At 51.4% G+C, this 25,242-nt stretch overlaps 1 protein-coding gene across 4 annotated transcripts; it reads left to right on the top strand.

The window, feature by feature from the left end:
• The first annotated feature begins 353 nt into the window (after positions 1-353).
• Positions 354-23,815, top strand: GGA2 (golgi associated, gamma adaptin ear containing, ARF binding protein 2). Of its 4 annotated transcripts, none has more exons than XM_077829115.1 (17): positions 354-448; positions 3,856-3,940; positions 5,257-5,332; positions 6,369-6,467; positions 8,436-8,559; positions 11,303-11,406; positions 12,005-12,085; positions 12,679-12,816; positions 13,691-13,772; positions 15,279-15,392; positions 16,945-17,109; positions 17,342-17,397; positions 18,094-18,251; positions 19,561-19,730; positions 20,587-20,756; positions 21,679-21,789; positions 22,500-23,815. In XM_077829115.1, the coding sequence occupies exons 1-17, from the start codon at positions 409-411 to the stop codon at positions 22,608-22,610; spliced, it is 1,884 nt and encodes a 627-aa protein (XP_077685241.1). In that variant the 5' UTR covers positions 354-408; the 3' UTR covers positions 22,611-23,815. The 4 variants fall into 4 exon arrangements, with proteins under 4 accessions (XP_077685241.1, XP_077685240.1, XP_077685242.1 ...); XM_077829114.1 differs by having other exon boundaries at positions 360-448; positions 15,276-15,392; XM_077829116.1 differs by having other exon boundaries at positions 394-448; positions 3,856-3,920; positions 15,276-15,392.
• Positions 23,816-25,242: the final 1,427 nt, after the last annotated feature.

Genomic DNA, 25,242 nt, shown 5'->3' with positions numbered 1-25,242 from the left:
AGCCCAGGCCGGCCAGGAGCGGGCCCGTGGACCGAGGTCGAGCCCTGCCGTGGGGGGCTGTACTTCACGGACTGCCCCTGTCGGCCAAAGCCCGCGGCCGACGGAGGCTCCTCCAGTGTGTACGCGGCGCCGCTGGCAGGTCGCTAGCGGGGGCTCTGCGGGGCTGGGCGTGCGGGGGCGCCCGCATTGCCGCGGGCAGGTGCCAGTCTCTGCCCCGCAGCAGGGCCTGGGGCCTCCCGCCGGCCGCGTCCTTGCCCCCGCAGCGTGCCCCGCCCCAGAGGCGGCTGCAGGTGGGGCGCGGACCCCGCGGCTCTGGGCGGGGCAGGGGGCCGGGCCCGTCGGGCGCCGCCTCCCTGCGCGGCGGCTGCGTCGGCTGCCGGGGCCGGGGCCGGGGCCGGGCGAGTCTCCATGGCTGGGGCGGCGCTGGGGGCGCTGGAGCTCTGGCTCCGTGAGTAGCGGGCCGGGCCCCGCGGGGAGGGGGGGGGTCGGACAGACGGCCTGGGGGCCCCGCGGGGAGGGGGCGGGTCGGACAGACGGCCTGGGTGACCCGAAGGGGGGGGGGCGGGTCGGACAGACGGCCTGGGTGACCCGAAGGGGGGGGGCGGGTCGGACAGACGGCCTGGGTGACCCGAAGGGGGGGGGGCGGGTCGGACAGACGGCCTGGGTGACCCGGGGTGCGGGGCGGGGCGGGTCGGACAGACGGCCTGGGTGCCCCGGGGTGCGGGGCGGGGCGGGTCGGACAGACGGCCTGGGTGCCCCGGGGTTCGGGGCGGGGCGGGTCGGACAGACGGCCTGGGTGCCCCGGGGTTCGGGGCGGGGCGGGTCGGACAGACGGCCTGGGTGCCCCGGGGTTCGGGGCGGGGCGGGTCGGACAGACGGCCTGGGTGCCCCGGGGTTCGGGGCGGGGCGGGTCGGACAGACGGCCTGGGTGCCCCGCGGGGCGGGTCGGACAGACGGACTGGGTGCCCTGGGGAGTGGGCAGGTCGGACAGATGGACAATGGATGTCCCAGGGGTGCAGGTTCTGTACGGAATTGGTTGCTTGCCTGGTTTTCCATTGCCCCCTAAGTCCCTTGCTGCAGGCCCGGAGCAGGAGACAGGGAGGCCTGGGTAAAACGGGCTTGGCAAAGGGGGTTCACAGTCGCTGCCCTGCAGCGGGTAGAGCTCCAAGTATGTCTCACCGAGAAGGGGCTGGGCAGAGCCGCCTCCTGAGGAGCAGGCCCTGACGGTCCCTCCTGGGTAAACCCCTCTGGCTTCCCTGGCGTTATGGTGGGATAAAGTTAGCCTAGTTCGCACCCCCTTTGCTCAACCCCCTAGCAGGAGACAAAAAGCAGCATTCTCTCTTTTGTGTCGGTCTGGGAGAGCGGGCACAGTCTCGGGCTTGTCTACATTACCGCTTACGTCGATGTAACTTACATCGCGCAGGGGTGGGAAAAAGACACCCCCTGAGCAACACAAGTTACAGCGACCTAAGTGCCGCCCAGATTGGCACTATGTTACTGGGAGACACGCTCCGCTGACATAGCTTCCACCTCTGTCATCTCACACTGGTGCAGCTGCGCCGAGGCAGCACGGCCGTGTAGCCTAGCTCTCAGCTAGGCGCTGAGTGCAGTGCTCCCTGGAAGGGTCACCATTTCCAAACAAGTAACTGCTCAGGCAAAGACCATCTGAGCAGGCTGCCCAGAGCAGAATGAGGAAGTAGCACCTCATCTTGGTGACAGGGGAACAGCTCAGTAATGGGAAAGGAGTTCTCAGACTTTCCACCCTAGGGCCAGGAATTAAATACTAGGACAGGGGAGAGAAGGGGGAGAAATAGTGAGCTAATGATGTATCAATTTTGGGCTTTTTGAATAGCTTAGAATGAGGTGGAAACTGCTGCACAGCCCACGACACAGCGGACCGTCAAACAGCAGCTACCTGAATATTTGATTTTAAAATTCCATTTAGTTGTTTGTGGGGCTAGTTTTCAAAGCTGTCTAAGTTTTCCTGTAACACCTATCACAGACCTTGGAGGTGCAAGGCCAGCATTTTAAACTACTGCTAGAGCGAGACCTATGGGTATAAGTTTTGTTCAAGCAATTCCTGAACAAAGTGTAGTCACAGTGGTGTTATCCAAAGGCTGTGGTATTCGGCATGTATTGCCTGTCTCACTAAGTGTCAGGTTGTAAAATGCAGCCTTGTGCTAAGGCATTTAGCGACAATGGCCATTCTGCAAATACCTGGCTCCCTGGGACTGGGGCTGTAATGAAGGGGCAACATGTGTTTGCTTGATCATCTTAAGCTGTTTCGTTTTCACATACATCCCCCGGAAACCTGAGGCAACCCCACAGTTATTGTAAATCTGAGTCACCCATGAGCCCTGCAAAGTGTAGCTGTGAACAGTCTGCACTGGAAACAATTGTGAGGAGACGTAACAAATGAAAAGGTCTCACACCTGGTTGTTTATGTAGGCTGAGCTGTATGCCTGTTTTGGCCCCAGGGGGCGGTCAGACCGGAGTGGGGGGAAAGGGCTCGCCGGAGGGGGCTGCCTGGTTAGGGTGACCAGATGTCCTGATTTTATAGGGACAGTCCCAATTTTTGGGTCTTTTTCTTATATAGGTTCCTATTACCCCTACCCCCGTCCCGATTTTTCACACTTGCTGACTGGTCACCCTATGCCTGGTGGAGGGATGCAAGAGGCTTTCAGCAGCCTGCTGTCCACTAGAATCAGGCTCATAGAATACCTGTGTTTTGCTGCAGGCCGAGGAGTCTGGTTCCCTAGCCCTAAACCTAACTCTGAGGTCACTGCTTCACGCCCGGATCCAGACGAAATCAAAACAGTTTGATTAGTGGAAATCAGGCTTTTCTTGCTTTCATATTTTCACCAGAATTTATAGGGTTCTGACCATTGATACTTTGAGTATTCTCTGAAATGTTTTAATACATCAGATGTGGTTTTCAAAAGTTGCTGCATTACAGACAGAGAAGGGCCATTGAGTTGAGTATACAATCCGACTTTTCTGGGCCAAATGCAAAGGATGGCATCATGATTAGCCAGGGAATGTTCCTCAGCGTAGGGATCTATCCTCTGTCTTTGGTTCACATCTGTTGCACTGAAGGGGAGAGATAGCTCAGTGGTTTGAGCATTGGCTTGCTAAACCCAGGGTTGTGAAGTCAATCCTTGAGGGTGCCATTTAGGGATCTGGGGAAAAAATTGGGGATTGGCCCTGCTTTGAGCAGGGGGTGGGACTAGATGACCTGATCTTCTATGATTTTGGAACTTTAATTAAAGCAAACTTCATCTCCCAGAAATGTGGTACTGCTGGAATCCAGCTGCTGTCACATTCCCCTAAACGATGGGGGCCAAATTAATCACTGGTTTAAGTAGGTGCGACCTGGTTGACATCTCTGGGGTGGCACCCACTCATGCCAGAAGGAAATCAGGCAGCGAGAGAAAGGAGAACAGTCTGGATGAGCTTGGAAGGTGCCTAGACTGCCCTGAGGGCACATAGCTGAATGTAATGTAACTGTCCATAGATAGGCCTAGGTAGGGGGCAGAAGCCTGTCCAACACCTCTGGGGGTTTAATAGCCCCCACTACTTTCTGCAAAGGGTAATATCACAACTTTAACATCTGCCTCATAGTTAATGATTGTCTGAGACTTGTATGTGTTAGTCCCAGTGATGCTGTGAGTCCAGCCCTGTATTAACCAGCAGTTCTGCCTGTTTGATAACAGTCCTGGAGCAGCTGGTCCAGTGGGAGTGAGTATGGAGCCTGGAGGAATTGCAGTGGGGAAGAATGTATTTTGAACTGTCTCATCAGTCAGTCACTTGTATTCATCTCACACTGAGATAATCTTTTGTTCTGTTCCCTGTAAGATAAAGCCACGGACCCAAGCATCTCTGAAGAAAACTGGGAATGTATCCAGCGGTTCTGTGACCAGGTGAATGCAGACCCGGAAGGGTAAGCTGGACAGAAAGGCTCTTTGTATTCTCTCTGCACTGTGCATCTGGCTCTGAGCTTTTCTGATCTCAGAGGGGAAAGGATAATCTGTAAATTGCAGTTTTGTAAAACCTTAGGAGGAATGGCAGGGAGTGGCTAATTTCTGTGACTCCTGGAGATGCCTGTGCAAGAAGTGGGTAGATAAAGAGTGGCCAGTTTATTGCGACATTGTGGTAACATGGCAGATCTAGAGGAAAGGACTTTTCGTTTAGTACGAGCCTGCACCTTCTCCCCCTCACGGTCTCAGAGGTGGTCAGATCCCATCCCTGTGCCATGAGTGGGATGCTGAATTCTTCTGGGCTGTGTTTCAGAGAAGACCTGAGCGTCCGTAGCTATTGGTGTGGCTTTAGCTGCTGTTCTCTGGGAGGTGAGGTCTCCACCCGGGCTTTCCCCACCCCTGCAGCTCATGGGATTGTCTCCAATACGCAGCAAAGCGTACGCACTGATAAAGTGAAAGCAGGGCCGTCCTTACCTATAAAAAGGATTCAGCTGCGTAGGGCACCAGGAAATTGGGGGTACCAAATTTCCTGGTGCCCTGCGCAGCTGCGTGCTGCTCCAGCCCCTGCTCTGGCTCTTCACCAGGGCCCCTGCTCTGCCCCGCCCCGCCCCTACTCCCCTGAGCTCTGCAGTGTGGCTGGGCCCACAGCCCTCCCACTCTCCCCCCCGCCCCCTCCCCCCGGCAGAGGCTGTGTAGGGCCCCAGAATAGCTAGGGACGGCCCTGAGTACAAGGGCTGATAAAGGTCCCTGAGCTAGCATTTCTGTTGAGCAGATGCTCACAATTTCTGTCTGTAGAACTTAAACTTGTTGTCTAATGAACATTCCTGCTGTGGGAGACTTTGAGCCAAAGGGCCAGCCGTGATGAACAGCAAAGTGGAGCACTTCTGCTAAATGCTGAGTGACCCAGTTGGTGTGATGCTTCTGCAAAGAATACACCGCTCCCTCTCTCCCTCCCCCCCTTTTCCATTGCAGGGGACAGCTCCTAGAGCAGCAGTAATCAGCACTTGCGGGACACTTCTGGCTTCCTGGCCTGCATTAATCTCTTCCTTACTTCTTGGGTGTATAATCCCAGCATTGTGCCAAGGGGAGTGTTGCTGTGATGCGGTCATAGAATCCTAGGATATCAGGGTTGGAAGGGACCTCAGGAGGTCACCTAGTCCAACCCCCGATTTGTGTGTCTGTGAACATGGTAACTGCCCTTTTCTTTGCATGAAAAGTCGCCGTGTTTGCTTTTCCTGAGACTTCCTGCCTGGTCTGACTTGCTGCTTCTTCTCCCTAGCCCGTCCATTGCACCCAGACTGCTAGCGCATAAGATACAGTCGCCTCAGGAGATGGAAGCTCTTCATGCCTTAACAGTGAGTGCTTTCATCAGCACACAGACATGGGCTGGGATAAGCTGGAAATGTATCTCTTGTGGTAGACTTTTGTGTCTACCGCTTTTTAAAAAAAATAGTGTTTCTCGCTTTTAACCCTTCACTGCGTTCAAATTTGTAACGCTGTTCCTGTCACTCATCTTGGTCACCGGGATTCCTTGTGCATTCACAGCCGTAAGGTTCCCATCACCCATCCCAGTGATTCCCTATGCCTCGATAATCCCCTTCATATCTAATGACAGGTTTCAGAGTAACAGCCTTGTTAGTCTGTATTTGCAAAAAGAAAAGGAGTACTTGTGGCATCTTAGAGACTAACCAATTTATTTGAGCATAAGCTTTCCTGAGCTACAGCTCATGAAAACTTATGCTCAAATAAATTGGTTAGTCTCTAAGGTGCCACAAGTACTCCTTTTCTTTTTTCATATCTAATATAATTTCCCAAATTACTATCTGATCTGTCCCAGCTCCTCCCACCCCTCGTTCCTGACTTACAGCACCCCTTGCTATTCCAGTCCTAGGCCCCTCTTGAGCGGAGATTTCAGGTTCTGCTAGAATGTCTTTTGCTTTTCCTCATGTGAACAAATGTCTGACAGGGACTAGACTGAGGCTCTGCCCTCCTTTCCTACCCGTGGCCAAGCACAGATTTGGAGCCTGGCTCCTGGAAGTTAGAAGCCATCACACATCAGCTCCCTTTGCCACTCAGTCCCTGAAGCTTACAGCCTGAATGTTGTGTGTGGTGATTATGACAGGGAATGTCTTAGCCATTGTCAATGTCTGTATTTATACCTATGAGGCTCTGCCAGTTCACTCTTGCTCATTTGTTTTAAACGGGTGAAAATGAATGATGGATGTGGGTAAAAATGACACGTGTTGCCTAATTAGCAGTTTCACCTAGGGTACTATCTGTTATCTGTGTCCATGCCGCTAACAGGTTCTTAGATCTTTGTCTTGATGGAAGAGGTTTTAAAATTGCCTGGAAAGTTTGTTTTATGTCTCATGCTTTCCCACCTCATCCCAGGTGCTGGAGACATGTGTGAATAACTGTGGAGAAAGGTTTCACAATGAAGTGGCAAAATTCAGATTTCTGAATGAACTGATTAAAGTGCTGTCCCCGAAGGTAAGTGCCCAGCCACCCCGATCTAGCAGGCAGATGAGAAAATGCAAACTTCATACCAATTCCACATAGGAACTGAGTGTGACTGTTTTGCTGTGGTTCCCTGGGACAATGAATGGCGGGGACAGGCTATGAATTTTCCAGCAACAAGGATAATAATTGAAACGTCTCTTTAGAATTCAAAGGGGGAAGGGAGATGGATACAGAGTAGGGGTGAAAGCATTGAACAACTTGGCAGACTTCACCAGAAGGCCAGTGTGAGGAAGGTGTTCGGTGTGCTAGGGCCCAGGTCCTGTGTTGGTAAATACAGAAGGTTTTATTCCTAGTTGCCTCTTTCTGGGGGACCTTTCCTCCTTTTTACTGCTCTGAACTCCACCACAATGTGGCAGTGACCCTCGAAGAGCCAATCTGCTCTTGTCATTCCCCAGCTTGCGCTTCGCTGGGTTGGACCCTTTGCCCCGCACAGTAAGAGGGAGGAGTGGCTCATAGGCCACATTTTGGCCTTGTATCATAGGCCCTTCCCCCACCTTCCTGCTCTTGCTTCAAATTCCAGCCTTTGGAACTGTTCTTCTTAGGCTTTTGTCTTCAGTGCCTACACACAGCACAAGCCCATGAGAACCCCACAGGTACCTCTCCCTGGGAACATCCCAAAAGCCCAGATAGGGAACTGTGAACTCTCAGGAGGCACCTGGGGAAGAATGTGGCGCTGGAGACTCTGCCCTGACTTGCTTCAAGTGAGAGATTGGGGGGACCTAATTTGAGTTCTGCAGTATGCTATCTCTGCTGCTCATCTCTCTTTTTGGGGTGTGCGCTACACCCTGCTCCCACTCAGCTTCCTGGGGTTCGTCTCCATGTCTCCTTGGAAAAGTAACTGATAGGAATAGGAATTTTAGCTTGAAATGCTAAACAAGCTCAATATGCAGAGAGAATAACCTCTCCAGTGCACTGACACCTCGTGCAATAGTGGGAAATAGAGAGCAATTTACATCACTTACTGTGCATGATTGCCACATTTCTCTCCGTCCTTTGGATCAACTAGTAAAACTGGGACCTTTTTCTCAGCCTGATGATTTATTTAATAATTATAGGGACACAGCCAGGTTAAATATCATGGGCTTGGTTTGCTCTGCATCACCCCAACTCTGTGGCAGAGGATGACCTCCATTGGTTTCATGGGAATGTTTAAATCTAATGAAGCTGTTTTCATTGTAGTTAAAAACCAAATAGGTTAAAGCAAATGCTTTTGTTGAGTTTGGATTTAGGAAAGCCTGGCTTTAGTGGTGCTATCCCAGTTCACAGCTGGAGTAAAGTCATGAAGAATCAAGCCTTGTATTTTAAACACCAGGTGTCTGTCTCTGGGTTCATAGTAATGTCCAAGATTATTAAAACTAAAAGAATTTTAAAACTCACATTTACCTTTCACCATTCATCCTGGTTGGTTTTGCATTTTATTCAGCAAGATGTTCAGATACTATGGTGATCGGGACCTACAAGTGTGTAGAAAGATAAAACTTGAGCACTGAAAACATACTATGTAGTTTCACTTTTCTATATGGTCAGTTTTCAGTTTGTTTCGCTCTGGTTCTGGCTAGGTTGTAATGGAGAAGGGGGATGTTTAAATCCAAGCAGGAAACTATTTTCAGTGTAATTAAAAACAAATTAGAAAGAATACTTTATTTTGATCCTGGATTTAGTAAAACCTGACCAAAGCAGCACTGAATGGGCCGTTATTTTTGTAGTGACAGATTATTTATATGAAATTCTACACATTTAATAATGTAGCACTTACAATTCCACATAAATTATAGTGCTATATATGTATCTTCTGTAAGGTGTACAGTTGACAGCACTCTGAATAATGCATTGAGAACCCATTTTCACCCCAGTCTTTCAGCATGAACGTTCTGGGCAGAATCCCTGACTCCTAACTGACAGTAACTTGCTGGTTGTAATCACTTTTTTTTTCCCCAGTATCTTGGAACCTGGTCTGCAGAAAAGGTCAAATCGAGAGTCATAGAAATAATGTTCAGTTGGACCGTTTGGTTTCCTCAGGAAGTTAAAATCCGGGACGCTTATCAGATGCTGAAGAAACAAGGTTTAGTTCTGTTATTTCAGTTTCCTTTTGTCACATCAAAGTCATGTGGATTCAAACCACGAATAGCTGAGTAGTTGTTTTAAAGCTCATTCCATGTGATTTGACTTTTCCAAAAATGATTATTTGTACAAGATGAAGGTTTAAAGGTCAGATTTACAGAGGGATGTAGGCACCTAAAGATGCCAATAAACGACAAGTGGGATCAATAAAAGCACCTCAGGAGGTTAAATCCTATTAGATGCCTACCTGCAAACTTATAATAATAATAATTAATAAATCTGTAGCTCTTACATAGTGACTTTTCATCAGTGGATCTTAAAGCACTTCAAAGTCTTTTAATGTATTTATCTTCACAACACCCCTGGGAGGCAGTGCAGGGCTGTTATGCCCATTGTACAGATGGGAAACTGAGGCACAGAGAGGCTCAATGACTTGCCCAAGGGCACACAGGAAGTCTGTGGCAGAGCAGGAAATCAAAGTGAAGTTCTCATCTCCCAAATATTAGCCTAGTATCATATCCATGCCCATCCTTCCTCCGTGTCTGAATACCATCCTAAATAAATAGCTTCCTAAAGACCATTGTGCCTACACAGGTCTGTAAATCTGGCCCTGACTCCTGCTACAAGAAGCTTCTGCTTTAGTTGTAAATATTTGGCTACTGGTTGGCCCTGTGCTCTGGCAACAAACATCTTTTGTATGCTTGACAGGAACATTAAAATGCTGTCCTGTTGTGAAGTCATTTGTGTGATTTTGTCATGTGCTAGATACCCTTGCTCTCTTTCAGTGAACGGCACACTACAACGCTGTCAGAGGAAAGCATGTATATTAATGAGATGAGGAGGGTGTGGAAATGCCCAGGGATTGGATGGCTAGAATAGGAGAACCCACCACTGTTAGCTATTTGGTAGGGGTAGAGAGAAGTAGGTTAGTATAGAACGTGCTGCAAGACTAGGTGGGGGTAAAAAAAGTGCTACCTTATTGGATGGATGGGAAGCATAGACACACCTTGTCTGTCCACAGAGCTTCAGTGCGGAGATCAGAGGAACTGCACCCAGCCCTGAGAATAAGAATAACCCAGACCTGCCAGTGGCAACCAAAGCCTCTTTCAGATGGGGACGTGCGCAGCCAGGAGCTTGGGTTTGTCTGTCCCAGTGCAGGGCTAGCACTGATGGATATGGCATATGCCCAGACGGGCTGGTTATACCAAGCTGGCATGGACCACTTTGTCGAATCCTGACTTGTTCGGAGGCCAGGGCTAGTGTTTGATGGGGAAGGTTTAGATTTGTTAGGAAGCCAGCCCCCTGGGCAGGGCCTGGAGGTACCAGACTGGGTGCCCCGCAGAGGTCAGGTGGGCAGTAAATCAGACAGTTGGCTGGACAGCACAGATTTTCACAAAACCAGTCAGCAGCCTTGTGTGTGACTGGCTGCAGTGTCTCCTGCATGCAGCAGTGGTAAGAGGAGGCCCTGAAACGTAAGCGCTTGTATCAGAGGCCCGGTGTGAGGCCTGAACTAAAGGAATGGTCAAGATTTTGCTAACGTAAAGCAAAGTTAAGCTGTGAGCCAGAGGCAGGCCCTGCTCACAGGAGCTGGCAAGAAGAAGGCTGATGTTGCAAAAATACACCTACCTAACAGGTACTAAGCACTGGTAATATAAACACATGCCAGGATGGTACCAGAACATTCCGGTACTAGCACGTTCCACACAGATAACAAGGAACAGGCTGACCCATCCTAAAGACAGGGCAGGAGGGTAATATGATGGGTAGAGTTGTTTTGTTCAAACCAACATGTACAAGGTGAGAGGCAGCACCCTAATACGTAGAGGGGTTGTACCTCTGTACGTCAGGAGTGATGTGTAACTTGTTTGTACCTGTGTATAGAAGTGTACCTCTGAGGGGTTGTCTTTGTGTGGCCTGTGGGCAATGGAGAATCCTGCCACTTACTGACCTGGTCCATTGTCAGGGGCACATATTCGTAGTATGTCCTGTAGAGTCTGCAGGAAACTATTACTGTGCTTCATTTGACAATAAACCTGGCCAGGTGCCTTCGTACCTTATCGGAGCCTGTGGTCATTGGGCGTTCTCTCGGGGTCTGCTGTGTCAGCGATCTGCAGAGCCAGGGCAGTACACAGAGGAAACATATGCACGCAGCCGACTGTTATCAACATTGAACAGAGCAGACCACCACTCTGGTGACATTTGAAGACGACAGCCTGTCACGCATGCAGAGGCAGTGTGTCTAGGAAGGAGCGAAGGAGAATTTCACAGAAGCTCTGAGGCTGCCTCTGCTGTGTGTTCATGTTAGTGAGCTGCCTGTGTTTTATGGCTCTGGGCACTGGCAGATGACCCTGCAGGGCTAAGCAGCCTCAGAAAGGATTTCTGACCTGCCTAACTATGAACTAATGGAGAACAGAGTCCTTTCTGGGAGATGGTGCCACAGATTCCCCTCTAGGGAAACTGCCAGGCTTTTATTCCTCATCTTCCTGTCCTGAAAACCTCCCCCACCCTTTTGCTTGATCTCAGACAGCCAGTTGAGTCATGTATTTCTCATCTTAGCATGTACCTGCTTTTGGGGTACATGCTAAGCCCACTGGTTCCTTCTTCCCCTCATTCCTTAAAATTGTGTTGGGGGTACTCAATTGCCAGCAGACGTGGTAGAGGTCAGCAGGGTTCGGTACCCGGCTGAGCATTGTGCAAAGCTGCATGGGGGCTGGTAGAATCTCTCTCTCTGTTACTCATTTCAGGAGTCATAAAACAAGACCCCAAACTCCTAGAAGACAAAATTTTACCACCTCCTTCTCCGAGACCTAAGAATTCTATTTTTGATGTTGATGAAGAGAAATCCAAGGTAAATCTCATGTTTTCAAATCTGTGTCCTCCTCTGATTAGGTTGTATTGTCAGGAGAGTGTGTGTGGTCGTATTTTGGGCCTTTATGGTTCCAGGGAGAAGATCTCCTTAGAATAATGCTAATACTTATCACATTCCATGCTGCACAAAGGCTAGCTAATAAGTAACCCTATCGCCTCCTAGTCAGACAGGTGAGTATCATTATCTCTGTTTGGAGATGGGGAAACAGAGGCACCGAGGATTATGTAACTTGCCCTATGCCACAGAGAGAGTCTGTTTCAGAACCAGGATTCATTTTTCTAACATCTGGCTTGTATTTGTCACCTATTTTCCTTCTGCACTGTTGACTACAGTTTCCTTCTGTCCTCTTGCTGACATATGCAGGCAGCATTACAAGCTCAGTGAGGCTGGCAGCCTGTGTGGCAGCAGTGTGACCCTGATCAGATTGTGAGACGTGAGTCCACATGTCCATAGAGCTATAGCCCAGCTATGGCAGTAGGGCCCTGGACACATCTGCATTTATTGGGTGAGTGGCTGCATTATGGTGCCTGGGGCTGTTGCTCATGCTGTCTGTCTTCTAATGGTCTCCACTCAACAGCTCTTAGCAAGACTTCTAAAGAGCAACCACCCTGAGGACCTGCAGGCAGCCAACAGGCTGATCAAGAGCATGATTAAAGAGGTAGGCATCATGAGAAGCTCACAGCTCTGAGTGTCAAAGAAGCTGCTGCTGGCAGTTGGGGGGAGAGGCGGGAGCGGAGTGGGGCAGGGGAGGCAGTTTCACGGTTTGGTTTCAACAGTGATCCTCTGAAGCACGGAGTGCATAATGTCTGCCACTGCTCAGAGCGAGGCAGAGCTTGGCTGGACTTGCCGTTGGCAGCTCACGGGTTTGCTTAATTGTTTAGCTGTAATGGAGATGAGAGTTTGGAGACTCTGCAGCACAAGCTGGTGCAGCTGGGGTGAAATTTGCCCCGTGCAGGGGACCAGCGCAAGGCCCATGCATTCTGGGGAGTCTGGCTCAGTCCTTGGCACTTCAGGGAGGCGCGAGCCTTGTGCTGCACTCCGACGGGGTGAATTTCACCCCAGCTTCTAGCACTGAGGTGCATTGTGTGTCCTTTCTAGCATTGTTTTCTGTTTTATGGAATACAAGTAGAAATTACTGGCCAGGCAGTGGGATACTGCAGAAGTCCAAGCTATCAGCATAATGTGTGATGAGGTTATTGGCTAAATCAGGGATTTCATCCCCTTCGCCCTTTGTTTTATTTTGTCTCAAAGGAACAAGAAAAATCTGCCAAGGTGTCCAAAAGACTGAATGCAATTGATGAGGTTCACAACAGCGTTAAGCTTCTGGGTGAAATGCTGACCAGCTACAAGAGGCAGGAGTTACCCAAATCTGACCTACAGATTCTGCAGGTGAATGACACCTCCTGCCTTGAGGCTCATTGATTTGGTATCACTGATGGCGTCTAGCAGTGACGGGATGTGAAAACTGGGGGCAGAGCTGCCTATTAATCTGTATATGTGAGTGTTGTGACTGGTGGGGGGGGATCCCCCCCGCTCAGGGGGTGGATCTCCCCTCCCCCCCAACCTGGCAGCAGCTGCGGGGCCCCAGGCCACCCCCCTCCAGCAGCAGCAGCGTCCCCTGGAAAACACCCCTCCCACCCCCCCAGAGCAGCAGCATCCATGGGAGCACCTGCCCCACCCCAGCACCTAAGATTTAGTGAGGGATATTTTTAGTAAAAGTCATGGACAGGTCACAGGCCGTGGCTTTTTGGTTATTGCCCGTGACCTGTCCATGACTTTTACTAAAAATACCTGTGACTAAATCCAGGTTTCAGAGTAACAGCCGTGTTAGTCTGTATTCGCAAAAAGAACAGGAGGACTTGTGGTACCTTAGAGACTAGCCAATTTATTTGAGCATGAGCTTTCGTGAGCTACAGCTCACTTCATCGGATGCAGTGATGAGCAGTAGCTCACGAAAGCTCATGCTCAAATAAATTGGCTAGTCTCTAAGGTGCCACAAGTCCTCCTGTTCTTTTTGTGACTAAATCATGGCCTTACTTATTGCACATTTGAAAGGGGAAGTAACGCGCTGAACTGTCTTCTCTGGCTTTGACAAAGCCAGCGTCTGGAACTGAGCAGAAAGCGTGGCTGCATTTTACCAGGGCTGCCTGTATAGCTAACTTCCTTTCCTCTCTGGGTTTTATGGCCCCAGAGGCTGGGCTGGGGTTCTGAGGACCTGTGATCTAACAAGCAGATAGCCTCACTCTCTTGTTCTCTTCTCCAGAGCCTGTTTGAACGCTGTGAGAAGCTCAGGCCGCTGCTCTTCCGCCTTGCCAGCGAGACTACTGAAGATGACGAGGCTTTGGGTATCTAACAAAATATGCTGTTGCTGCTCTTTCCTCACCTCTCTCACTCCCCGTCCTACTGTCTGAACTCTGGGTTTTAGTGCAAGCAGGGACTGTGGGACTCTCCTGATGTTACTGGAGTGGCCCACCCGTTCCTAACTAGCAGCATCCCTGCTGTTACGCTTCAGAGCCCACCAGCTTTGGAAATGTACCTCCTTCCTCACCTGCCGCACCAGCCCCTGCTGTTCAGCCCCCTGAGCCTGGGAGCAAACATATCAAAGGCTGCGATTTGGGTGAAGTGTAAACTAATCCCCCCAGCAACTAGATCAAGAGCCCCAAACTCCCTGGGCTTTTGAGGACAGGATCTAACCAAGAGCCATCTCTATGCTGAGGGGTTCCATTTAATGTCTCTCATCTTCGTTTTGGGTCGTGGGGATGGCACTGCTGGAGTCGGGAGGAGAGTAGGCCCTTTGCTCCGTCCATCAGGACTCTACCTTCCCACCTAAGGATATCTGACTCCCTGCCCCCATGTCTCAGATGCAGGCACGGTATCCCTGTGTCCCACGCACCCAGCACTTCAGTCAGGCTCAGATCTAAGCAAACCAGATAGTAACAAAGAAAGTGGCAGTTTAAGGGAACATGCAACAAAATACAGTGTCTAGAGCCCACTAAATCCCCATTCAGATAAATAAGTCAAAGCCATTTTCTTATTGTCCACTTTGCTGTCCCAGTCCCTAGGCCTGAGATAACACTACTTTGCATCTCTCTAGCACTTCCCTCTGAGGTAACAAACTGAATGTCACTTCATGCTCTTCCTGGGAGATAGGCTGCTATTGGTATCCCTGTTTTACAAGTGACAGGCCTAAACATAAGAACGTCCACACTGGGTCAGACCAAAGGTCCATCCAGACCAGTATCTTGTGTTCTGACAGTGGCCAATGCCAGGTGCCCCAGAGGGAATGAACAGAACAGTAATCATCAAGTGATGTATCCCCTGTCACCCATTCCCAGCTTCTGGCAAACAGAGGCCAGGGACACCACCCCTGCCCATCCTGGCTAATAGCCATTGATGGACCTATCCTTCATGAACTTAGCTCATTCTTTTTTGAACCCTGTTATAGTCTTGGCCTTCACAACATCCTCTGGCAAGGAGTTTCACAGATTGACTGTGCGTTGTCCCTTTTGTTTGTTTTAAACAGTGGCAAAGCTGAGAATCCCAGCTCCAGGCTGCAGCCTCTAGGCAGGGCTCATGGGGCATGTGTGTGACATCACAGCATCTCAGCTGTGTGTGTGACATCACAGCATCTCAGCTAGATACACATGGGTCAGTCTGAGAAGGAAGCTGGTATTCAGTGGACCTATCCTCAACCCCTGCAACAAAAGCCGAGTGGCCAGCTGGGCTTGGACCGGCGTGTGGCGGGTTCCCAGACACAGACTGGCTCTGTCGTGACCAGCACGGAGTGTGGCCCTCCACTGCCCTCCTGTTGGAGTATAATTAATTTGTTTGTCTTCCTCTTTCTCCAGCAGAGATTCTCCAGACCAATGACAAACTCACCCAGGCGCTCGACTTGTACAGGCAGGTTGGAGTGGGCTGTGACCAGGGCAGGAGGAGTTCGGTGACCATCTCCACGGATGCCTCAGGTAGAAAGGGTCCCCCACAGCCGCAAAGGAACCTGCTTCCTTGCTGGTTTACGGTGTCTGAATGGGGCTTGGAAGGAAGGCGGGGTGGGGCCTGGAGACCAAACGTGGGGAAGGCCCTGAAATGCCCAGAACAGCACACGGGATTCCCACTGCCAGGCCTTTCAGTGAGTTCGCTGGGGGCCAGGGAGGGTACTGGAGTGTGGCTGTATTAGGCCTCCCCCTTGCCTCAGGCTAAGCAGTTATGTGGGTAGGTGGCTACTCGAGCTCTTTGTGTATTTACAAGGAGACCTGCAAAGGAAAACAAAAATGGGTTTGTGCCTCCTTCTGCTTCTTTCTGCTGTATCCAAGTGGCCTGAAGCGTTATGTGTGTTACAGTAGAAATTCCAGGCTGGCAGACTCCATGGTGGCTGGAGACATAGTCAGATGGTGACATCACCATTGCCCAGAGAGTGAAGACTGTGCCCTTGAGAGGGGAGAGGGTCGCTAGTTAGACTCGAACAGAGTTTGGTTTGCTAATATCTCTTTAACGTCAAAGACTAACCCAGGAGAAAGGAAGTGTTTGTTAAAGAGCTATCCTTCTATTAAGGTGAGAGTACACAAGTAACCTGCTCTGCGTCCTCCAGCAAAACCAGGGGGAACTCGACTTGATATTCCCGATATTTCTAAGGTATAAAACAATCAGGAAACCCTTTTAGGTTTCTTTCTACGCCAGAAAGAAGCAGAAAAGGGCCCAATCCCAGTTCTTACAAAATCTTTTGCAGGACGCTGCCCTTAAACAGCTACGCCCGACCTGGGAAACGACCCCTGACACTGTAGAGAAGTGGCACCATGTGGCCCCCCATTCTCTCTGACTTGTTATGGTGCTGCACAGGTCACTTATGTCCGTTCTCGACCATGAGGCGGGCTGCACGTAGCTGGAGCGGTGTTAAGACAGCTGGTTAACGGCACTCAGGAGTGTCGCTGGCTCATGCCTGGCTCTTGTGAAGAGTTTGAAATAGGTTTGCTCCATCGACCCTGGTCAGCCCAGTCCCTTGTGAAAGCATGCTTAACCTGAGCCATGTTTTAACCATGTTCAAATCCTGCTTTCAGATACGATTCAAAGCCCAGTATTGATGGAGCCTAAGAGCTGAAAGAGGCCTTGTGCTCCTAGGAAAATGCTGGTTTAGTTAAGATTTTCTAGGGTTTTTCCAGCCGTAGGATTTTCAATAAATGTGTTTAAAAAAATGTTCAGGAAAGCCCTCCCCTCTCACTGTGGATCAGCTCACAGGGGTTCTCAAACGGGGGGTTGTGATCCCTCAGGGGGTCACAAGGTGGTTACATGGGGGTCGTGAGTGGTCAGCTCCATGGGACTGACAGCCCCAAGCCCCCATTAAATTAAATTAACCCCCTTGTTTTTGATTTATAAGGGGGGAATCACACTCAGAGGCTTGCTGTGTGAAAGGGGTCACTAAACCAAAAAGTCCAAACACCACTGAGCTAGCGGCTGGGTCAGAGCGGCCGGGGTGTAGCACACGAGATGGCAGCTCTTTAACGCTCTCTCTCACTCCCAAAGCACCTCGGTCCCCGCTGGGCAGTACGAAGAGTTACACACTGATCGACTTCTCCGAGCTGGGTTCCACGTTCGAGTCTCTCTCGGAGCAGAGCGTGAACGCGACAGCTGCCGCTCAGCACAGCAGCACCTCCGCCTGCCTGCTCGACGAGGAACTAATGTCATTAGGTCTGTCCTTGGGGCGCAGGGATGGGGCTGTCCTTGATCCTTAGGGATGACTGTGTATATTGCAGGTTCGGTAGCTTTCTTTTTAACCAGAGCCCTCTGAGCCAGGGCAAATGCTGGGAGTTTTCAGGGAGTCCAATCACAGTCCAGCTCTGCTATTAAACCTCATAGGTACTTGGCAAATGGGAGTGCCCTACCTGCTCTGATTGGTCTGTACTTTGGTTCCCTACCGTAGGTCTCAATGATTCCCCTGTTGGACAGAGGCCGTCACCTGATTTCAGCTCAGTACAGGTGAGTGGTCCCCTGGTAGCGTAGTCCTCCATATACCATTTACAGTTTTCTGCTGACCTAGCCTGCCCCAACGTGCATTAGCTGCAGGTTCTATTGCTCCCCCACGTGCACATTTTTGGGGGGCTTAGAATTACAAATACTAATGGCTGCCCCCCATTCCCCCAATGAGAGGTTGGCAATAATGTGTTGATCAATATTCGTGGAAGTCCATCCACTGGGAGAGTTGATTGATGCGTGCACCACTGACCCCTATTGGAAAGAATCAGATCTGCAAGTGCTCTGATCTTCCTGCAAGGGTTGGAGAGATTAGAAGATGCTCTGAGCCCTAACACTGTAGGCAGCTATGGGAGATTCTCCTTCAGCTTAGGTAGTAAAGGCCTCTGTTTCTGTAGCAGAAGGCTGTGCCATGTGGTCCCTGTGCCTTGTAACACAGGAGGTCAGGGGACACTCCTGGGGTTTGTAGGTATCTGCGGATGCAGAGCCACCAGGATGCAGGCTGGGGAGGCAGGAGCACTCATTTTTGTCCCAGCCCTAGTCTGAGAGTGGCAGTGTTGTTGGGGTGGGACTTGCCACTAGGTTGTCTATAATCGTCCCATTTCAGCCTGTGTTTAAAAACAGGCTGTTTCAGCAGGATGTGCATGGCTTCTGCGGGTGTTCCGTAGCTGCTTGGTGAATCAGAACCTCTTTATTTGGCAGAGTGCTGGGCACAATGGATATAATCAAACCGGAAATGCCGATACCCATCAAACCGTGGTGCTGGGGGATAGCTGGCAGGGTGGCTCACCAGAGAGGAGTGCGCTTCGGGATTTGGCAGGGCAGCTGTCTCCACCTCCTGTGACCAGGCCATTTCCAATGTAAGCAGACTGTACAGCACACTGGTTTGGAAAAGGGGAGTCCTCTGCTCTGGCACTGAAGTACGGAAAACCCCTTATCTGTTAAACTGCAACCTGCCAGTAAAGGGCAAGCTGCTCGATGGCTCACTGTAACTTCTTATAGTTGGTTACAACAGTCATTTCTAGCTTTGCTGAATGGCAAGCCAGGGTCTTCAGATACAGCCAGCACCACGTTTTCAAGGAGTTCTTAACTTGAAGGACAATCCCAAGAGTTGGTAGCAAGCAATTAAAAAGAGACGGGGACGGTTCAACTTAGAAAAGAGACAACTCGGGGGAGATGATTGAAGTCCGTAAAATCATGAGGGGTGTGGAGAGCATGAATCAGGAAGTGTCATTTACCCCTTCACACAACACAGGAACCAGGGGTCACCCAATGAAATCAATGGGCAGCCAGTTTAGAACAAACAAAAGGAAGTGCTTCTTCACACAGCTCACCGTCAACCCGTGGCGAGTAGCCAAAATGGTCAGGGATGTAACTTTGTGCTCTGGGCGTCCCTAAACCTCCAGCTGCCAGTAGCTGGGACTGGATGACTGGGGATGGATCACTCAAAATTGCCCTGTTCTGTTCATTCCCTTTGAAGCAGTGGCCACTGTCTGCTGTTGGAAGACAGAATACTGGACTAGATGGACCAGTGGTTGTTCGGTCGGTCCCACACACGCATGCACACACGCACCCAATTTATAAATTGGGTCTTTTTATAACACTGTAACTCAAATAACACTTGGAGCAGTTTTCTTCAAATTTTGCCAACATGTTCTCCAAGGCCTTTGGAGAAAATGTCACAATTGTTGGGCTAAATTAATCTTCCATCGATTTTAAGCCCCAAAGGGCCCATTGTAATGATCTAGCCTGACCCCTGGCCAAGGGATTTCACACAGTGATTCCTGCCTCAACTCCTTACTTTGTGGCTGAGCGGGAGCGTACTTTAATCTTGCTCCAGCATTACAGGGGGACTGAGAGCAGGGTTTGTATTAGAGCCTGGCTGCAGCTGTCATAGAGAGCAACTGCCAGCACCTTGTAACAAAATCTACTCACTGCAACAGAGACAAAAGTTCAGCCTAATGAACACAGAAGCAGCAGCATCTTCAGTGTAACATAGTGCCTGCCTCCAAACTTGATAACTCCCTTAAGTCTTCGGACAGTAGGTTCTTTGTACCCTAAAGGGGGTGGATGATTCTGAGGGCAGGGCAGATGCTGGAGAGGACGGGATGAGATCCCATATGTGATCTCTTCAGTTAATGTCAGTTATCTGAATGTTTTTCCTTCCAGGAACTTACCACCAGTGCAACTGTCCCCGGCAGGCCTTCCGAGCAGCTTAGCTGCAGACGCTTTGTTCTCTGACCCAGCCTATGAGTTGAAACCTGCTGCTCCTTCGCAGCCAGCTGCCCACGATGCTGCTTTGGCAAACCTTTTTGTCCCACTCACTTCAATTACACCGAGTAAGTGCACTGATCTCTGTGTCCCAGCTCTGCTCAGTGCAGCTTCTTTATTGGCATTGAAGGCTGGGATTGCTCATGGGGCGGGGAAGCTGGACAGATTTTAGGGTAACTCTGCCTAGTACTTACTATGTCTGAACTCCGGGAGCCCGGCCATGGAGATGTACTTAGCCCTCCCTACCCATGGCCAGGTTGCCTCCCACTCTCATGATACAGATATGTGAACTGTACAGTGGGCTTCGAAACCTACAGGTAGTATCATCCCCCGCATAGCTCTGAGCAGCTCTGCCGGGCCTGGGCACCAGCTATGCCAGAGTCTGCCTTAACTGGTCATCAGCAGGTTATCTCTCTTCCCTAAACAGAACTGTGCTCCTTTCCCTCTGCCTTTTCCCTGTGTTACTGGGCCCAGCAAAGCAAGGTACAGCTGAAACATGTCAATGTCATGTTAAAGTCCCAGCCTGTTACTGCTCCTTGAGCTATAAAGATAGACTCAAAGACTTCATTACCTCCTTGTCTGCCTTCCCTCTTTTACGTGAGGGACTTCAGCAGACTTCGGAGGGCCTGGACAGAGCTGTCCCAGCTGGATGGTAAAATTGGAGCTGCTGCTCTCCCAGCCCTAACTTTAGGCAGGCTCAGGTTCCCTGTGCTCTGTCACAAAGGAGCAGGACAGGTGCACACAAACACCTTTGGGCTTTGCACTGACCTCTGATGTTACTGAGGAAGACGACAGTTTGTGAGAGCGTTTCCCTTTCTTTGTTCCTCATTCTGTGTCTCTCCTGTTCTCTCTCAGAAGGAAGGGGCGGTTCCTGTTCCCAGGTGGCCTTTGCATCCTCTCCTGACTCTGTTTTGTCTCTGACAGGCCATATCCCTCCAGTTACAGTGTATGATCAAGATGGTTTCAAGGTCATGATCCATTTCTCCAGAGACCTAGCCCCTGGGCGACCAGATGTACTGGTGATGGTGCTCTCCATGCTGAGCACATCCACTCAGCCAATTAAGGACATTGTGTTCCAGGCTGCGGTCCCAAAGGTGAGAACGTGGGAGTGGGACCTGGGAAAATTATCCTGAATGAAAGCACTGCCGTTTCTGGCTTAGGGGTTTCCTCGAATACTTGAAATAACAAAGTAACCAAGCTGCTTGTTTCTAGTAATGTATTCACTGGCTGCTTAATATACAGCCCTGCCCCCTGCTTCGCAGGAGACCTGGCCTGAGGGCTAGCCTGGGTGCATTACTTAACTGGAGGATAATAACTTCACGAGGAAGCCACATGTCCTGTCTTTGTACCTGTTCTCAATTAAAAGCCTTTCATTAAAATCCTACTGAAGGGGCATGCATTTGCTTAGAGCCTCTGCATGCCCCCCTCACTGGACTAGGCTTTGGGGAAAGCCCAGGCATGTTATACACCTGTGTGAACAGAGCAGTGTAACCGAGAATCCAGGGGTTTGACACACTGGGTCTGTGCTCAGTTACACCCGGTTTATGCATGTACCAAACCCCAACTACCTTTGTCCCCTGGAGCTCTCTGCATCATGGTGCCCTCCCAGTATCACCGGGATGTCCCTGTCCTTGAACTCCTGTAGCTTTTTGCTCACACGTACAGCCAGCCCCTTGCACTGACCACGCCCTCCAGAGACCATGAGCAAGCCTCTGTCCTGAGCCTGTGTGCCAGCATCAGGCACCCAGGCACAGAACCAGGACTCCCCTGCCCCCTGGGTTTTATGGCGATAGTAGCAGCTTTCCTTCCTCCGGACACGGAAGGTGGTTTGCATTGTAAGGATCCATTGCATGCTCCTCTCAGCACTTACTCTTCGCTCGTGGTGCACTAGTCTTGTGGATGACAAGGCGTGGCTGGCATATATATACCCAGGACTGGCTCTGGGGCTCTGAGTGCTCCCAGCCCATCTCCAGTGGTGATTAGAACATGTGTCTTGTGATCTCTCTCTCATGGCAGGTTATGAGAGTAAAGTTGCAGCCGGCGACTGGTTCTGAGCTTCCTGCCTTCAGCCCTTTGCTCCCTCCAGCTGTGATATCCCAGGTTCTGCTGCTCGCCAACCCACACAAAGTACGTGGCAGTGACCCTGCTAAGCGCTCTCCTTTGACGTGTGTATGGGGAGCTGATGCTAGGCGAGGCAGGGCCATCTGGGTTCTGCCAGCAAGGCAGCAGCATTGGGGAGCTCTCCTGGCAGGGCAGAGCTCTGAATCCTGTGGGAAATCCGCGATAGCTGAAGCTGCAGTAAGAGTGGAGCTTTCGGTCGGGCGGGGGGGGGGAGGGGATGAGCCAGAGGAGAGAGACTCCAGCTGATGGGCTTGGTGATCTTGAGGTGTGCGTTGCGGGCTGCAGCTTTAACCCCTTCACTGCCTTACCCCGCCGCAGCCTGTATGCAGTGGTGGGACCTGGAGGGCTCTCTGGTGCTGACATGCCATGGGAACACTGATGGCTATTCCTGCTGGAACATGAGGCACCCTAGATGTGTTCTTCAAGCTGGCCAGGCCCTGGAGGGTGACTCTGTGGTTAATGGTTATGGGGTAGACTGTGGGTTCCTCAGAGAGGGAATGTGGCCAGGCACAGCTATCTGGGAACTCCCTTGGGTGGCCTGTGGGACAGCTCCCCTGCTTCCCCCCCCCCATAGTGTTACAACTGCTGTGTCCATTGCTTCAGGGTGTTGCCCTCCCCTTGCAGGACCCATCAGCCCCTTGGCATTAGCAGAGGTGGGGTGGAGGGGAGCAGGCCACGTAACCTGCCTGTGTAATGTTCCTCTCGCCCCTGTCCAGGATCCCATCCGATTACGGTACAAGCTCATGTTCACGCAGGGCGAGCGGCCCTTCAGCGAAGTGGGGGAGGTGACTGGCTTCCCGGAGGCCGAGCTGTGGGGCTGGAGCTGAACTGCTGCTTTGATGGAACGTGGACATTGCCGCATCGCCTTAGCACCGCTCTGTGGGGAGTCGCCTGTGAAGGGCAGCGAGAGCCTCTGCCCTGTGTGTGTGGCTGGGGGAGGCGCCCAGCACCCAGAAAGCCAGGGTGGGCTCCAGGCTGGCTGCTCTCCCCGGGGCCCAGTCTCCCACTCCTGCTCGGGTTTTCCTTGTGGGCACCTGGCAGGAGGGAGTGCAAACCAGCTGCTCCTGCTCTTTGCCTTACTGCAGCGTTCATCCCTCCAGTGGCTGGATGCTCCTTTCCTACCAGCATTTCTGCTTTCTCCTGCTTGTTGAGCCATTTCACCCTCTGGCCTCTTTGAAAACAATTCCCTGATTCAGGCCCGGTTTGCTCCCAGGGCGGAGCAGCTCTTGATGCTGGTGTCCGCAGTATCTGGGGATCAATGCTCTGACCTCGCAGTGATGGGCGTGGTGTGAACCACTGGGTATAGAACGGAACGACTGTGGCTTGAAAGGGGGTGGATCCATAAGCCAAACCTCTTGGGTGTTACCACAGCCTCAGCACTGCAAGGCGCTGTGTCCTCGCTCCTTCCCTGGGACCCTTGGTTTCTTCTCAGCCTCACCGTGATTCCTGAGGCAGCCTCCATGCTGGGGAGCATCCTGCAGGGAGCTCTCATGGGCAGGGCCCACTGCAGCATGTGGGTTTGTGTCTATGCAAAGCTTACGTTTCCTTCCTGGTCACTCAAAACTTAAGGGGGGAAATGTATAAAGAATTTCACTGCTGCACAAGTGGAAACGTGGATCAAGTCCTAAGGCACCTGAGCTGCTCCACGGGGAGAGCGTGTCTGGAGAAATCACTTTGTACATCCATGTCTAGACAAACCTCTGCTTAGGCCAGCTCTCCCCTTGTCCCCCCTGTGCTGGGAGGCAGAGGAGAAAGGACCCCCTGTGCTGTTATTGGTGGAACACGCCCAGCCAGCCAGCAAACCCAGCGTCCTGAGCGTCAGGTTTTATATGATGCTGGACTTGCGCATTTTTAAATCAAAGTATTTTTGACTCCTGGTTGTCGTTGTTGCTGGTGCCTGAAATGCCAGAGCGTTATTCATCCCCAGCTCGGTGGAGTCTGGCCACGTAGGGCGCTCGCTGTCTGAGCTTTTTTTTCCTGTACAGAGCACTGGGTTCCCAGGCACAACCCGAATAAACAGCGTTTGCTTTGACTGGGGCTGCTTGCTGGTGGTTCCTGGGTGTGCATGCAAGGTCCCTCTGCCGCTCAGGAGAATGGCTGAGTGGGGGGGATGAGGGGCACTTGGGCTTTAGCCTCCGCATTTTATTCAAACCTGTTCAATGGCACTTCACAGCCAGAAGTGAAGGCAAGGCTCCTGCTGCAAGGATCGTCTGCCGTAGCTAGAACGGGCGGAGGAGAGAGAGCTGGAAGCAGACAGCAGATGTCTGGTTCATGACAGGATCTGTGTCTGCGCGGTGGTTGTCAGGTACGGAGCTTGTTAGCCATCCCCAGGGGCTGGAAGAGGGACAGACTCTCCCCTGCTCTGTGTGGCATATCCCTCCTGTCCTCTGTCTTGCCATCTCCCTCATGGCCCTGTGCCTCTTTCACACCCTTCCTCTTCACCAAAGTAGCCTGGGATCTGTCTCAGGTCTCACACCCAGACCATCCCTGGGGTATCCAAGCTCCTCCCTCTGTGCCACTCCCCTGCCCCACCTTGCAAGGCCCTCCCTTTTCAGAGGTCAGTGTTAGCGAGCTGTAGCTCATGAAAGCTTATGCTTAAATAAATGTGTTAGTCTCTAAGGTGCCGCAAGTCCTCCTGTTCTTTTTGCGGATACAGACTAACACGGCTGCTCCTCTGAGACCAGTGTCAATATTGTCACTGAAGCGCCCATCAAACCTCCGTGGAAGGTGCGGTTGTCCCAGAGCACTGGGTCAGGCCCTGCCCAGCCAACCTCTGGCCTGGCCAACAGCTTCAGGCTTCAGCCACCACCTGTAGGGGTCTAGAAGAGGTTCCTCCCCCTCTTTTGGGTTGGTTGTGGGGTTTTGTCATCACCTTCCTCTGATGGCTCTAGCTGGACATGGGAGGTTGGACAGGGAGGGCCAGGGCTCCGAGGTGGCTCTGAGCAAGCTCTCTCTCAGGTGCTGGGCTGGCTGGTTCTTGCTCCCATGCTCAGGGTCTAACTGATCACCATGTGTAGGGGCAGGAAGGAATTGGGGGTGACCTTGGGGGGTTTTGCTTTCCTGTGCAGCGTTGGGGTGTGGATCACTTGCCAGGATTATCTGGGTCTATCTCAATCACTTCCCTGCCATTTGCAGGGACCCGGTGCCCAGGGGTACCTGGGCCCCTCCTGCTCTCTGCCTGTGGCACATCATAGTCTCATTCCTTGTGGGCTGTCATAGTTTGGTGTGACTTTGGTTGTTGGGTTGCGGGTGGTGGGTGCTGCTGGTGGCCTGGGCTATGCAGGGGGTCTGACTGGATGATCTGGTTCCTTCTGGCCTGAAACGCTATGCTCCTCCCCTGACTTACTAGCATGTTTTTCCACCTGACTCTTCCTCTGTCCCCAAATTCTTTAAGGCACAAACACTTCACAACTCAACACCCCCCCCCCAACCCTTTATTAACCACATTAGAGAGCAGCC

This window comes from Eretmochelys imbricata, chromosome 10 (assembly GCF_965152235.1).
Source record: "Eretmochelys imbricata isolate rEreImb1 chromosome 10, rEreImb1.hap1, whole genome shotgun sequence".
Lineage (NCBI taxonomy): Eukaryota > Metazoa > Chordata > Testudines > Cheloniidae > Eretmochelys > Eretmochelys imbricata.
Note: the sequence above shows the minus strand (reverse complement) of the source record. Positions and strands in the feature narration are given on the sequence as shown.